The sequence below is a fragment of the Globicephala melas genome, chromosome 20 (assembly GCF_963455315.2).
Source record: "Globicephala melas chromosome 20, mGloMel1.2, whole genome shotgun sequence".
Classification (NCBI taxonomy): Eukaryota; Metazoa; Chordata; class Mammalia; order Artiodactyla; family Delphinidae; genus Globicephala; species Globicephala melas.
Window position 1 is genome coordinate 18,985,964 of NC_083333.1, and position 15,154 is coordinate 19,001,117.

Sequence of the window (15,154 nt, forward strand, 5' to 3'; positions counted from 1 at the left end):
ACAGGCTGCTGGGCTTTCAGGACAAAACCAAAGACCTTTGTCAATCAGAGTCCTGGCTGGAAACTAAGGCAGACTCAGCTGTTTTATAGAGCATTCCATGAAGGGATGGTCACCTGGATGTGGGCCTTAAGGAAACCAGCATGGGGGGCGTCAAGGCACCCGGGGCCCTCCTGGGCTGCAGGGATAAGGGGAGGAGATGGGTTGTCAGGGCCAGTGAAGGGGTTATGGGGGGAGCCGTCCCTGGGGGTGCGGAGGGAGCACAGACATGAGCAGACTGCGGTCCTGGGCGGGACAGGGCCTGGGGGGAACACCCGAACCTCTCTCCCCACTTGTCCTGCCAGTGCCTCCCACTGGCCGAATCCTGCTGGAAGCTGGGGCCACAGGAACAGTGATGCCCTGGGGACAGAGCAGGACAGAGAAAGGTGGAGTGGAGAGGCGAACGCCAAGGAGGTGGGCAAGAGACCCATGCAAGGCCCATGGGATGGGAGCCCTCACCTCCTTGAACCAGCTCTGCAGCAGACAGGCCTGCCCAGCGGGCAGCAGCGTCCTGACAGACCGTCCCCTCCATGCCCACCACTCTGCAGCCTCGGAGCCCCTCACTGCCACCCACCCCCACTCAGGCAGCCACCTGCCCTGACAACGCCGGTCAGAGAAGCCCCTCACCTACCGCAGGGGCGTCTTCCTCAGACCCCTAACAATGGGCAGAGCGAACCAGGCGCCAGGAGGGCCGAGACCCAAGCTCAGGGCTTGCGGCCCAAGCGGAGTCAACGTGACTCAGCACCTCGCCTGCAAGGTCACCACCGCCAACCAGCCTGGGACCCGGGACCAGACTCCTCCAGGTGACCAGCACCCCAAGAACGGAATGCCCCTGCCCCTGCTCGAGTTAGCCCCTCCCTAAGTGGAGCCCAGGGCCGTGCATTACGTTAGCTAAACCAACCAACTGCACCCTCATTCCAGGCAGGGGGACCCCCAGACACGGGAAGAAATTTCCATGCTGGGCAGCCAATAAACGTGCCCACTGATACGGGTCCCTTTCAGTGCGTCCAAGGGTTTCCCTCAGACACTGTCTTCAGAGGGAGGACTGACTCACGGTACCTGTGGCCAAATTTCTTTCCCTGAAGAGTTAAACCAAGCCTCAACCACACCCAGCAAGCACAGTGCCTGCTTTGCACACCCATATATATTAAGTTTTTAAGAAAAAACTAATAGGCAAACTATGGCTGATACGACATCATTGCTTAATTCTTTCTCTTGCCTTTTTTGTTTTTGGTTTGTGTTCTTTTGGTTTTGGCGGGGGAGGGGTTCCTATGTTTATTAGTTGTACTCAGCAGAAGTCTTTGATACTTGACTTAGGACATGTTTTATTATTTGTTTTGATGACTGATTTTTCATTATTTTCCTTTCTGTAGCCTGTGCTAAAATTAGCTGGCATTTGCTGAAAAGAGAGATGTTTTGGAATTAGATTCAGCTGTGTGTAACAGGAAACAACCAAAGAGGCTTAAACTAGATAGAAGTTTCTTTCTCTGCCATGTAAAAGAGGGCTGGAGAAGGGCAGTCCAGAGCTGGCTTTGGACCTGCTCCACGATCCCCCCTGATCACCTCCCACCACCCCCTGAAGGGGCCTCCTCCTCACTGTCCAAGGTGGCAGCCAGAGCACCAGCCATCATGCCCAGGAACAGGACAGAGGACCGGAAGAAGAGGGAATAGCTGCTGCCTTTGCACCACATCTGTTTGCATTTTCTTGGCCAAAATTCAGACATGTGGCTTCACCAAGGGAAGCTGGACAATCAGGCCAGCTAAGAATCAGGACCTCACTACTCAGGACTAAGGGAAGAATGGCTATCGAGAGGAAGGCTACCATCTCCTCCACAGACAAGGATAAAAATCACATTTAAGGCAATCCGTTCACGGAAGAACAACTACTACATTTATGATGACGACAGCACGTATTTACTGAACAGTTAGCAACTGTGGGCCCTGTGCTAGGCGCCTCGTATCTGTTACCCAATCCTCACACAGGCCTCTGAAGGACAGACCATGACCACACTTGCTCTACAGACGAGCAGACCGAGGCACAGAGAGGCTAGGTGACTTGTCCAAGGTCACCCAGCTAACAGGTGGCACAACGTGGATCTGAATGCAGGCAGCTGGCTCCAGGTCCCCCAGGACAACTCTCACCAGCACTTACAGAACCGGGGCCAGCTGGGCGCACCCAAGGGGCCACAGACTCAGGAGTGAGGAGGGGGCCCGGGGCCAGAGCTGCTCTCTTACTCTGAGCCTCTGCACATCTCACCCACTCTACAAATGCTCGTCCCCGACACGCGTGACGTGTGCAATGAACTGCCTGGTGCCTGTGTTTGTGGCTCCGTGGGCAGCCAGTACACGGCAGGTGCTCCGAGGACACCTGACCTGAGTGGACGCAGGCTCCACGCGGGGTCGAGACGCAGCCCCTGCCCTCCAGCGCTCAAGGCCAAGTAAGGAGATGGGCGGCCGCGGGGAAACAGAGCCGGCTCAGGCGGGGCCTCCATGCGACAAGCCTGGTGAGGCCGAGCTGTACTTTGTGAGTCACAAGCGGTCAGGTTGTAAGGCCCTCGAGGCAGGCCTCAGCCACACTTCGCATTCCTCTCAAATCCAAGGTGAGAAGTGTAGGCTCAGCCCTGAGGCCACAGGGAGGCTCGAAGCAGGGGGTGGCAGGGCGGCCCCCAGGGGAGACCATCCTGGCAGCCTGTGCCGAGGACTCTGCCGGACTCTGCCGGACTGGGGCAGGGAAAGGGTGGCTGGAGGCTGAGGGGCCCGGACAGGAGGAGGCGGCCTTTCAGGGCTGAGGAAACTGGCGGAGAGGGGCCGAGGGGAGTCTGAGGTGGGACGGGAGCCGAGTGAAGGCATTTGGAAGAAGGGGCTGCGGCTAGGGGAAGAAAAGCACAGGAGGCCTCTGGGGGAGGGGGAAGGAGGGGGCCTGAGGGGTGCTGGAAGGGGCTGGAAGGGGCCCCGGCTCAAGCTGGCCGAGAGCACTTGGATGCCTACAGGCTGTGCTCACGGCTCAGCAATGTCCCGGGCCTGCCAGGATACGCCTGGCTGCTGCCCCTGCCCCCCAGCCCCAGCCCCCGGTCCCACATCAGGAGCTCTGGAGCTGCCCCCCACCCCACCTTCCGCTCCCCAGAACCCAGACATACCCCCCCAACCTCAGCCTTTCCCCAGCGACAACGGCTAATGAAACCCAGGCCAGGGAAGGAGAGGGAGAAAACAAACAGACGTGGGCAGGGGGGCCGTCAGGAGGCGGGGCAGGGGCTGGGGGTGCCAGTCGGGGGGAGTCCGGGCCGGTCTGAGCCCTGGGGCGTAGACTTCCGCCCACTTTGCCCCGCAGGGCTAATGAGGCCCAGGTGGTCCCTTGGCTGGGGCCCACTTCCCGGCGCCACTGACAGTGTAAGTGGATGCCGGTTCCGTGCCGGGGGAGGGGGAGAGGGGGCTCTGCAGCCACAGGGGCGGGGCTGGAGCGGCTGGCCGGGCGCCCAGCACATAACTCTGGGCCGGCTCAGTCTGGGGCGCAGTCTGGGGCAGCAGACACCCAGCCGCTTGGAGCCCAGCTGGCAGCATGAAGGTACCGGGCTGGCGCGGGGGCCTCAGGGCCACAGGGGACTGAACCCACCCTGCAGAGAGGACCCTTGCCAGGCAGGGGGCTGTGAAGGGACGGGGCTCAGTCCAGGGGAGGTGTGGAGGCAGAAGCGCAGACCAGGGGCTCCTGGCAGGGCTGGTTCGTCTGAGGGGCAAATGCAGAGGGGGCGGGGGCTCTGGGGCTGGGCGGGTGACCCTGTTCTCCTGTCGTCAGGCCCTTCTGGCTCTGCCGCTGCTGCTGCTTCTCTGCACTGGCCCCTGCGTCCCCCAACTCTTGGGGATCCGGGGAGATGGTAAGCTGCCACACTCGCACAGCCCACAGGCTGGGCGAGGGGGCTGTCCTGAGCATCGCAGCTGGGAGTCGGGCCCCAGGGCTGAGCCTGTAAGAGGGAGCAAGTGGGCCAGACAGTACGCGCCCCCAGCTCGGGGAGGGAGGTGAAGGGGGGGCCGGGGGGGCGGAGGTGGCTGGTGTGCCTCAGGCCCCTTCTCCTCACCCCGCCCCCAGCTCTGGAGAGGTCATGCCTACAGCAGCCCCTGGACTGCGACGACATCTACGCCCAGGGCTACCAGGCGGACGGCGTGTACCTCATCTACCCCTCGGGCCCCAGCGTGCCTGTGCCCGTCTTCTGTGACATGACCACCGAGGGTGGAAAGTGGACGGTGAGTGGAGGGGGTGGGCACGGAGGCCAAGCCGCACGGCTGTGAGCCTGCGACTTCGTCTCTAAAGCAGGGACGATACAGCACAGTTTGTGCGCTTCTGCCACCACAGACTCCTAGATGCTTAAGGTAGGTTAGTGCCTGTAATCCTCACAATAATCCCGGGAGCAAGGTTACAAATGAGGAACCAAAACCCAGAGAGGTGCAGTAACTTGCCCAAGGGCACACAGCCGGCGCCGGACTCAACCCCAGGCGCCTCAATTCTAGAACGCCCCCTTCACCGCTTCCTGCTCTCGGCAGCCGCTCCCCGAGGGGCCTGGTGCCGGCACGCGCCTCACCTCGGCCCCCAGCGTGGTCCTCGCCCGGGTGAGGCCCCAGCCCCCCGGCCCCTCGAGCGTCCAGGCCCATCCTCTCTGCTCCAGGTTTTCCAGAAGAGATTCAACGGCTCAGTGAGCTTCTTCCGGGGCTGGAACGACTACAAGCTGGGCTTTGGCCGCGCCGATGGGGAGTACTGGCTGGGTAAGGCGGGGCCCGGCAGGCTGGGGGCCCCCAGAGCCAGGTCCCCGCTGACCGGCACGCCCCCCGCCCCCTCCCAGGGCTGCAGAACCTGCACCTCCTGACACTGAAGCAGAAGTATGAGCTGCGGGTGGACCTGGAGGACTTCGAGAACAACACGGCCTTCGCCAAGTACGGCGAATTCTCCATCTCGCCCAACGCAGTCAGCGCCGAGGAGGACGGCTACAGCCTCCACGTGGCGGGCTTCGAGGACGGCGGGGCAGGTACCCACTCTCGCCAGCCGCGGAGGGGCTGGGGGGAGGCCGGGCTGCCCCGCGCCCAGGCGGCCCCGCGGGCTGCGGACGCACAGCTACCCAGCGTCTGGCTCGGGAGAGGCCCCGTCCCCAGGCTGCCCCTCCCCTCCGCCAGGCGACTCCCTGTCCTACCACAGCGGCCAGAAGTTCTCCACCTTCGACCGGGACCAGGACCTCTTCGTGCAGAACTGCGCGGCCCTCTCGTCGGGCGCCTTCTGGTTCCGCAGCTGCCACTTCGCCAACCTCAACGGGTTCTACCTCGGCGGCTCCCACCTCTCCTACGCCAACGGCATCAACTGGGCCCAGTGGAAGGGCTTCTACTACTCCCTCAAGCGCACCGAGATGAAGATCCGCCGGGCCTGAGGCGCCGGCCCCGCCTCGCGGCCCCGCCCCCCGCCCTGCCGCCCCGCCCCAGCCCCGCCCCGCTGCCCTCAGCGCCCGCGTCTCCCGGGGGCCCTGTGGCTCCAGCCCAACCGCTCCCCTCACACCCACGACGCCCAGCTCTCGCCCGGGCCTCCGCTCCCCTCCACCCGGCTACACGTCGGCGGCCTCCCAGACCTCCGGAAGGCACCGCCACCCGGCCTGGACTCGGACACCGTCCGGAAGGCTGCGGGCCGGTGTCCCACCTTAGCCGGCGTCCCGACTGCGGCCTCCACCAGGGCCCCGCGCCGGGAGACCGGAGGCGCAGTCCGACCCACTCCCGGCACACGCCAGGCCACCTGCGTGTGGCCGCCACCGCCACGCCCTAGCAGTCCCGCCAGCCAGCAGAGAACCTCCCATCCTTCACCTCCCTCCCAGCGGCGAGCACCACGGGCCCCCAGCCCCGTCTCACTCTCACGCTCAGCTTCCCCCGCCTGCCCGTCCCAGGCACCCAAAGCTCGACACCCAAACCGTATCTCACCCCAGCTACCGCAAGCCACACTAGAACAGCCACAGCCAAGGTAGGCACAGATTGTGAGGTCCCCCCACGCGCCCCGGGGGGGAGTCTGACCATGCGAGGTGGCAGAGGGCAACCTCTGTGGGGCTGGGAGCAGGTGGGGAGTGGAGGTCTTAATAAACCTCAGGACCTGAATGAACTGGCCTTGGCTGTTGTGCACGCAGATGCGTTTGCTTGGCCCCCAAGCTCTGGTTCCCCCACTGACGGCACCCTGCCCTTAACTCCAGAAACACGCCCTGGAGACAGGCACTAAAGGGATCCTTATATTTCACAGGCTTCGTTTTGATGGCAAAAAAATTGTGTAATAATAATAATGTAGTAATAATAAAAAAAATACAATACTGAAAAGTATCGCTCGGGGGGGTAGGGGTTGCCCCTCCTGCCGTGGCTCGTGCTGGCTCAGGTGGCCGCTTAAGGCCGCAGGGTGGGTCTGAGATGAACCTGCAGAATAATCCGAGCTGAGCTTCCCCTGTCAGGCCCGGGGCTCCAGCCCTCGGGAACGGTCCTGCGGATCTTGGAGCTGGGTCTGCCCCTGGCAGCAAGGCACAGACTGCGGGCCTCAGGGCTCCTGGAGGTCAGGCAGGTCAGCCAGCAGCATGGGGGAGTCCATCTGGATCTCACGCTGCAGGGACTCGATGTCAGCAGGGTTTATGCCGTGGCCCTCGAGCCAGTCGGCGAGCAGGGAGGCTGAGAGCGAGGCTGAGTCGGCCTGGCTGAGGGCGGCAAGGGGGAGAGTGGGGTGAGGGGCTCCTCCTGTGCTGGGAGCCCCTAGCCATAGCCCATTCTGGAGTCCCGGCCCAGCTCTTACCCGTCCTGTGGCCCGTCAGCCACGCCCATGTCGAAAGACTGGTTTAGGAATTCCTCCAGGTCAAAGCCAACGCCATAGCCCGCTCCACTGCCCTTTGGGGTGCCGGAGAACACGGGGGGCAAGGGGTCCTCCACCTGCAGGGGATGATGGCAGCTTACAACGCGGGAACCACCCAGCGCCAACTGAGGTCTGCAGGGCGCCCCACCCTGACACTGCCCTCAAGTGGGCCTGGACACCTGTGGTGACAGCCCCAGCCTCAACAAACACTGAGTGCGGGCTGGGGTCTCCAACGACCGGCTCATCAGCGCTACGCTCCTTCTGCGAGCGAGCAGGCAGGCTAGGAGAGCTCGAGCCCGGTCTGCCGCTCCGCTCCACGGGACCAGGACACACAACAGCCTCTCCTGCACCCAGCGACCTCCCAAGCCCACCTCCCCTGGATTCAGATCCAGGCATCCCCACAGCCAGGCCTCTCCCCTCACCTGCGACTTGGACAGCTGCTGGGTCACCAGGGTGACGTCGGGTGATTCGGAGGTGGAGGGCTGAGGGGCCCCCCCGGGGTCTGGAGGGGGTGGGCCAGAGGGGAAGTAAGGCAGAACGCTCTGGGCGCTGGCGCCAGGCAGCCCAGGGGGGGCCCCCAGCGGCCGGGGGGCCAGGAGGCCGGAGGAGGCGGTGGTTTGGGGTGGAGCGGCCGCAGGCCCAGCGGGCGGGCAGGCAGGCTGTGGCGGGGGGGCCGCAGGCGGGCTGCGGGGCCGGGCGGGGGGCGGCGTGGGAGCGGGGGCCGGGGGCCGGGCCATGCGAGTCCAGCGCTCCAGCAGGCTGCGGTCGTTGTCGCTGAGCACCAGGCCGGCCAGGGGGTCGGCGGAGGGGCCCCCGGAGGCCCCAGCGCCCCGCTCCTTGCGCTCGCGCTCCTGCCGCCGCTTCTCCCGCTCCTTGGCCCGCTCCTGCCGTCGCCGCCGCTTCTCCTCCCGCTCCCGCTGGCGCTCCTGGGCTGTCACCGGCTTCCGAGGCTCGGGAGCTTCCAGGGGGGCGCTGGGGCCATCTGCGGAGAAGACGGGAGGGTGACGATAAGAGCCTGTCCAGGCCTGGGGCCCCTCTGCCTCTCGCTCCCCAGCCAGCCGCGGCCTCTGCCAGGCACCTCGGAGCCGGCTCCGCAAGGACTTGAGCAGGGCGGCCTTGAGGGCAGCCTTGGTGTTGTCTGAGATGGCTCCCTCCCTCTTTGGAGGGGCTGGTTCACTGGCCGGCGGCGGCGGCTGCAGGGTCAGATCGATGGTGTCGGGCGCAGGGCCAGGGCATGGCAGTGGGGCCGGCGGAGGGGACTCCATGGCACAGTCCCCACTGGGAGCCCAGGGACTGGGCATCTCAACATCGGGGCAGCCGGGCTCACTGGCCACAGGCTGTAGGGAAGGCTGGAAGCGGATCTGCTGGCGGATGCCCTCGCGCCGTGCGTGGAAGTCTTCGATCTCGGCCACGATAGCCTCCTTAATGCGTTCCCGTGTGAGGGCTTCGCGGTCAAAGGCAAAGTCAAAGGGCGGGGCGCAGTCAGGCTCGTCATCGGGGTCGTGGTACTTGGCCAGGAAGGGGTGGCGAAGGGCGGCAGCTGCTGAGATGCGGGCACTGGGCTCAAAACGCAGCATGCGCCCCAGCAGGGAGAGGGCCTGGCGGTCGGCACCCGGGTACACCGTCTCCCAGGGCACAGGCTGGCGTGGCGGCAGGCTCTGGATGTAGGCCCGCACCCTCTCAGCCCCAACGGCCTGAATCACGGCCGGCGACGGGGTACCCAGCACCATCATGATCAGCTGCAGCTGGTGCACATAGTTTTTGCCTGGGAAGAGCTGGCGGCGGGCCAGCATCTCCCCAAAGATGCAGCCCACGGACCACAGGTCGATAGCCTGCGTGTACTCGTGCAGCGAGAGCATGAGTTCGGGGGCACGGTACCAGCGCGTGGCCACATACTCAGTCATGAAGTACTGGTGCTCGGCGGGCGAGGTGCACAAGCCTCGGGCCATGCCAAAGTCCCCGATCTTGAGCTCGCAGTTCTCGTTCACCAGCAGGTTGGAGGGCTTGAGGTCGCGATGGATGACCTGAGCCGAGTGCATGTACTTGAGGCCCCGCAGCAGCTGGTACAGGAAGTAGCGCACATGCTCCAGCGTCAATGGCTGCGAGGAGTGGATGATCTGGTGCAGGTCACTCTCCATCAGGTCCAGAACCACATAGCTGAGGGGCAGGGGAGACAGGCAGGGGCTGTCTTGCCCACCCTCCAGCCCCAGCCTCACCACGCCCTCCCGCTCCAGACAGCTCATGGCCTTACTCTCAGACTCTGCAGGGGCCACCCACTGGGTATGAAAATTCTAGATTCTCTACAACTCTTCCATTAACTTAAGTGAAGTGAAATTGCTTTTCTCTCCAGATCTAGTTTCACCATCAGAGTAAAGGTCGGGTTGGACTAAACCAGGCTGGCCAACATGTTTTGTTCGGGAGCCCTCTCCATTGTTTGGTAGTGGCTGCTTGAAAGACTACGATGAAAACTGTAAAGTCGTCTCCATTTTCTGTAGGACAGTGTTCTGTGATTGACTAGTGATGTCTGCTACGGGAATAAAAAGGTACAGATATAGAATGAACGTCCTATGTTTGCCAAGCTACATACTGAGGTCCTATAAAACTGTTACTTCTGCATTCTTCTTGAGGAATCACATGTATCCCTGGCAAAGCCCTAAGGGAGCACTGATCCTAGAATCGCAGGAATTTTCCCAGCCTGCCCTACATTAGGTTCAGCTACCCTTCTAGAACTTCAGCAATATGGCCCCAGCGTTCAGAAAAGGTCCCTGCTCGGTCTCCCTCTTCCATCCCCGCTCCTTACACAGATTTGAACTCGCCATAGGGCACAGTGGGCCTCAGGATGTCCTTGATGGCAATGATGTTGTCGTGCTTGAAGTGTTTGAGGATCTTCAGCTCCCTGAGGGTCCGCTTGGCATTGGTCACCACGTCAAAAGCGTTAGGGATCTTCTTAATGGCCACCTGCTGACCTGGGGAACAGGGGAAAAGCAGATGCCACAAGGTACCCTGGTTAGCTGCAGAGTAGCACAAGGCCCCTTTCAATACCTCCCTTTGCGGACGCAAGTGACAACAGCTACCACTTACAGGGTACCTACTTTGTGCCAGGCTCTGTGCTAAGCATAGTACATACGTTTTCAGATTTTCCCTTCACCTCCTTCCTGAGGCGGGTACTCATAGCTGAAAGTTAGAGATATGGAGACCTGGGCTCAGTAGCTTGCTGGGCATTGCACAGCTAGTTAGTGGTAGACTCTAGACTCTCACACCTGTGCTCACTCTACCTCCCTACACTCTGCATCTCAGACCTCATCCATCCCACCACCAACCCCGAGCGCCAGTCTCTGGCTCCAGAACACACTCTGGAGAACCTCCATTCGGGTCTAACGCCGACTGTCACCTAAGGAGGAAGTAGGCTGATGCGCTGGCAAAGCCACCAGAGTTTCAGAGACACGAGCCCAATACAGAGGCCGGCCCCCAGAGGCACCCAACCCATGCTTGCTGACTTGACCCAGAATTCACATCCCAGCGTCCCCTATGGCTGCTTGGGACGGGGCGGGTCTCAGCCCCCGGGAACCGGTTTCCACACGTGCGAGCAAGGCCGGGCGGGTCGCTCACCGGTGAGGCGGCGGCGCGCGGAGGACACCACCCCATAGGCCCCGTTGCCGATGGTCTCGATGATCTCGTACTCGTCCCCCACGTCGAAGGTCACGTCGAAGGAGCGCGCCTTCAGCAGGGCCAGGTTCTTGGCCGCCACGGAGGCGGCGGGGCCGGTGGGTTCCGCCTTCCCCGGCCCGGGGGGCTCTCCGGAGCCATCCTCGCCGTCGTCCTCCTTCAGGGGCTCAGCCATGGCGTCTGCGTGGCGACGCGGGCGAGCAGGGGCCCGGCCCCGGACTCAGGGGGCCCCCCGGAGCCTCCAGGCCCGCAGGCCGAGCGGCGCACGCACCCCGTGTCCCGCACCCGCGGGAGCCCGGAGCTCAGGCCCGCGCGGGACGCGGGGTCGGCGGTGGGGGAGGCGCAGCGAGGCGCGGTCCAGGAAGAAAGCGAGGGGCGGGGCGCCCGCTCTCCTCGGTCAGCACTCGGCGGATGGCGCTTCACCCCGATGCCGCCCAGGCCCTCGGAGGTCCCGGCTCCCCGGCTCCCCGGCGTCGCCGGCTTTCAGTCCCCGGGTCGGGGTGATGGGTGGGACCCGAAGACCCACTCGCTCACTGGGTCGGGCCGCCGCCACCACCACCACCACCTCAGCAGCGCGCGGTCTCCCGTCCCGCCCCCCAAGACCACGCCTCCGCAGGCTCTGGCCAATCCGTGGACGGTCTCCGCGGAGGTGCCCACCCCTTCCACTTGCTGCGTCCAATCAGCCCCCACCGGCCAAGGAAGCCGCGCCTCCACCCGCGCCCGCGCCGCTGTCCAGTCCCCCGGCGGGAGCCGCCCAACCCGCGCTCGGCTTTCGCAGCGGCTCTGCGGCCTGGTGCCCTCCTCGGACGCATGCGCGCTGGCAGCCCCGGGCGCCGCGAGACTGGAAAGCACCGCCCCCGCGTGCGCGGGCACGCGCATCCACTCCGATCCGCCAGGTGTCCTCTGGTCAGTTGCTGCTGGTCCTGGGAGCTTGGAGGGTTGAGGTGACTAGATGTTACCTTGGCGGCCGCATCACTCAGTCCCCCTTCTTCAGCCCCCTCTTCCTTTATCAATCCCTATCGCCCCGGGGATTGCGCCCCCCATTTTCCCGATGGGCCCCGGGAGCCCGGCGCTGGGAAAGCGTCGTCCCAGGTAGAAGGTGATCCGTCACATCCAACCACGGAGATCCCGGTCCTCCGGGTTATAGAGCGTCGGCCCGAAGCCTCCACTGACTTCCGGTGGCTGGTCCTCTCCTCTCAGCTTCCGGCGGCGCCGGGCCTCGGCTCGCGGTTTCCCGGTCTCGGGCGTGACGCCTCCGTGGGGCGGCTCCGTCTAGCGACTCCCGCGCCTTGCCTGCGGGGCAGCGGGCGGGGTCGCGGGGTCAACTACGCCCGCTCGCTGGAGGCCGCGTGTCCACCAGTGTCTCGGGAGGAAGCGTCCGGGCTCGGGAGCCCAGGAGTTAGGCCTGAGCGCCTCGGCGAGGGTCCATCCCTTCCGCCCCAACTGGTGGCTGAAGAGTAGATCCAGACCAGAAAGGAATTTTGTTTACATTCCCCACTGTTGTGGTTGTTTTATTTTTTACTAAAACATACATAAAGTTCCACATAAGTGTATCAATCAGTTTTCACAAACCTAACACCTCAGCGTATAGAATTCAAATGGAGAAAACCAAAAATACAGCACGTTGCCAGCCCTTCAGAAGCCCCTTCTCTTTTCTTGTGGTGACAGTTTCTTTCTGTTAACTCTTCCATACTTTGTGGGGGGTTTTGCACTGAAATTTAAGAGGTTCACTAGGACCCATACATTAGGATGGAAAAGTAGAGACTGCGTTCTTAAAAACACGACATAAGGAAACACGTCTAGGAGTATAAGGTCAGCCCCAGAACAAATAGATACCTCGTATTTCGACATGGAAAAATCACATGGGCCTCCTGAGTTAGCTGAACTATACATTTGTTTCTGATTTTCCTGACAGCACAGCAAAAAGCCAAATTCTCTCTTACGTGATTAGCCTTGAACATTAATAAACCACATTCATGGGAAGTGGACCTTTTCTGCCCTGATTTCTGAAAATATTTCCGTGATGGCCTTTCCTTAGGTGACAGTAGACAGCCTTCCCTAACTCTGAAATATGTGCGGGATAAGTTCTGCGGTGCCCGTCAGTGAAAAGAGAGGGCGTAAAGCAGCAGGGCCCATAAACGCGTCTTCTCAGGGAACCTGGTAGCCAGCTCTGTGATGGTCCCGTCTGCTGTGGGAATAAAGCATAAAGTAGCAGAAGAGACCCATAAATTGCGAATCCTTTAAATACTTCTCTATAAATATTCCAGCTAGGATCGGTATACAAGTTACAGACATTTCAACTTCCTTGGCAAAAACTCCCTGATTCTCATTGACTTTTGAGATTGATACACAATGAGCTGCTTTACTCCTGCCCCTACCAGGCCCTGACTCCGTCCTGGAATAGTCATCAATTATCTAACATTCTCAGCCTTGCCTTAAGACCTTCCTGCATTTGACACAACTGACTACTTCAAGAAAAAGTTGTTTCATATGGCTCAAAACTCAAATCTTAATTAAAAAGTTCAAGTGAAAAATCTTGGTCTCACGCCAGGTGGCCGATTTTATAGTTTTCTACTGGAGGTAAGAAGAAACAATATAAATTCAACACAAGCAAATACTAATACACACTCTTACCCACCTCCCCTTTACTCTACAAAAAGGTAACAAATTCTTTACAATTTTCCTGCAGATCATGCAGTATCAAAAACCAGACGGATCTCCCATTCTTTTTTTGTTATAACAGCGTTTTTGAGATATAATTTACATACCATAAAACATTTACAGTGTACAATTCAGTACATGAATTTAGTTCGTTCACAGAGTTGTGCAACCATCACCACTGCCTAACTTTGGAACATTTTCATCACCCCAAAAAGTAAGCCATTAGTCGCTCCTCATTTCCCCTCACCAGCCCCTGGCAACCACTAATCTGTATGGAGTTGCCTATTGTGGACGTTTCAGATCAATGGAATTATACACCGTGTGAACTTTTGTGCCTGACTTCCTTCACTCAGCATAATGTTTTCCAGGTTCATCCTTGTGGCATGTGTCAGAACTTCATTCTTTCTTAAGGCTGAATATATTACACTGTATAGATAGACCACATTTTGTTTATCCCATCATCAGTTGATGGACATTTGGGTTGTTTCTAGTTGCGGAGCACAGGCTCCGGACGCGCAGGCTCAGCGGCCATGGCTCACAGGCCCAGCCGCTCCGTGGCATGTGGGATCTTCCCGGACCAGGGCACGAACCCGCGTCCCCTGCATCGGCAGGCGGACTCTCAACCACTGCGCCACCAGGGAAGCCCAACTTTTAAAAATTTTTTGAGGAGCTGCCAGACTGTTTACTTCAGTGGCCGCACCACTTTACAATCTCACCAGTATATCCGAGGGTTCCAATTTCTCCACATCCTCACCAACACTTGTTATTTTCCTTTTTTTTTCTGTTTTAAATTGTAGTCATCCTGGTGGGTGTGAAGTGGTCTGTCATTGTGGCTTTGATCTGCATTACTCTCATGACTAATGATGTTGAGCATCTTTTCATGTGCTTATCGACCATGTTTCTTCTTTGGGGAAATGTCTGTTCAGTTCCTTTTCTGTTTTGAATTGTGTGATTTGCCTTTTTATTGTTGAGTTGCAGAGTTCTTTATATAGTCTGGATATAAGTTCCTTATTAGACGTATGATTTACATATTTATTCCCATTCTGTGGGTTGTCTTATCAGTTTCTTGGTGGTATCATTTGAAACACAAAAGTTTTTAATTGCAATTAACTCTGATTTATCCATTTTGCCTTTTGTCACTTGTGCTTTTGATGTCATGCCTAAGAAACCATCTCATTCTTTTTTATTTTTGAAGTTTTTTATTTTTACTTATTTATTTTTTTGGTGGTCACATCGTGCAGCTTGCGGTATCTTAGTTCTTGGACCCCGGACCGAACCCGGGCCCTCAGCAGTGAAAGCGCGGAGACCTAACCACTGGACCGCTAGGAAATTCCCATCTCATTCTTTTTTACAGCTGCATAGTACCACTTTTCAGATATAATCTATTTACCCAAGACCCTATATAGGTGGACACTTTTTGCTATTGCAAACGATGTAGTGCTAAAGTATCTTGAACACATCGTTTCGTGCGCTGTGAGTCTAAACCACCCAGAAGCGGGCGTGTGCCAAGTTGAAGAGCGCTGCACTCCGTGACTTTAACGGTGTCAAATCCCTGTCCTTACAGATTATATCACTTTAGGCTCCCACCAGCAGTGTGAGAGGAGGAGTCACACGGTGCTTTTTAAAAGCTTGGAGTTGTTTGCCTTTGTTGACAATGGGAGACGTCCCCTAAAAATCCCGGTTTCTGGTTTCTTTTGGAAAGCTGGAAGATCTGTCAGCGTCAAAGCTGCATTTCCACAAAGCGTTAGTGGACTGTAACAGAGCGGTAGCCTCGCCATTGAAATAGGGGCTCTCCTGCTCACTGGTCCCCACCACTCCCTGACTGCGTCCCCAGCACAGGCCGCCTGTCACATGCCATTCATCACATGCTTGTACCAGCGTAGAAACACCTTAGTAAAAGCAGGGAAATGAAAGAGGCCCAGGGGACATGTCTCCAAAAGAAGGGGG

General features: G+C 59.6%; 2 protein-coding genes across 4 annotated transcripts; one reads left to right on the forward strand and one right to left on the reverse strand.

The window, feature by feature from the left end:
• Positions 1–3,529: 3,529 nt before the first annotated feature.
• On the forward strand, positions 3,530–6,373 carry MFAP4 (microfibril associated protein 4). Of its 3 annotated transcripts, none has more exons than XM_030861279.3 (6): positions 3,530–3,598; positions 3,827–3,905; positions 4,118–4,272; positions 4,692–4,788; positions 4,866–5,048; positions 5,194–6,373. In XM_030861279.3, the coding sequence occupies exons 1-6, from the start codon at positions 3,593–3,595 to the stop codon at positions 5,439–5,441; spliced, it is 768 nt and encodes a 255-aa protein (XP_030717139.1). In that variant the 5' UTR covers positions 3,530–3,592; the 3' UTR covers positions 5,442–6,373. The 3 variants fall into 3 exon arrangements, with proteins under 3 accessions (XP_030717139.1, XP_060146889.1, XP_030717138.1); XM_060290906.2 differs by having other exon boundaries at positions 5,216–6,373; XM_030861278.3 differs by lacking the exons at positions 3,530–3,598; positions 3,827–3,905; positions 4,118–4,272 and having other exon boundaries at positions 4,349–4,788.
• Positions 6,374–6,395: 22 nt separating this feature from the next.
• On the reverse strand, positions 6,396–11,691 carry MAPK7 (mitogen-activated protein kinase 7). Its single transcript, XM_030861253.2, has 6 exons — positions 10,490–11,691; positions 9,681–9,846; positions 7,959–9,037; positions 7,303–7,862; positions 6,824–6,957; positions 6,396–6,728 (listed from the first exon to the last, which is right to left on the reverse strand). Exons 1-6 carry the CDS (start codon positions 10,719–10,721, stop codon positions 6,575–6,577), a joined length of 2,325 nt encoding a protein of 774 aa, XP_030717113.1. The 5' UTR covers positions 10,722–11,691; the 3' UTR covers positions 6,396–6,574.
• Positions 11,692–15,154: the final 3,463 nt, after the last annotated feature.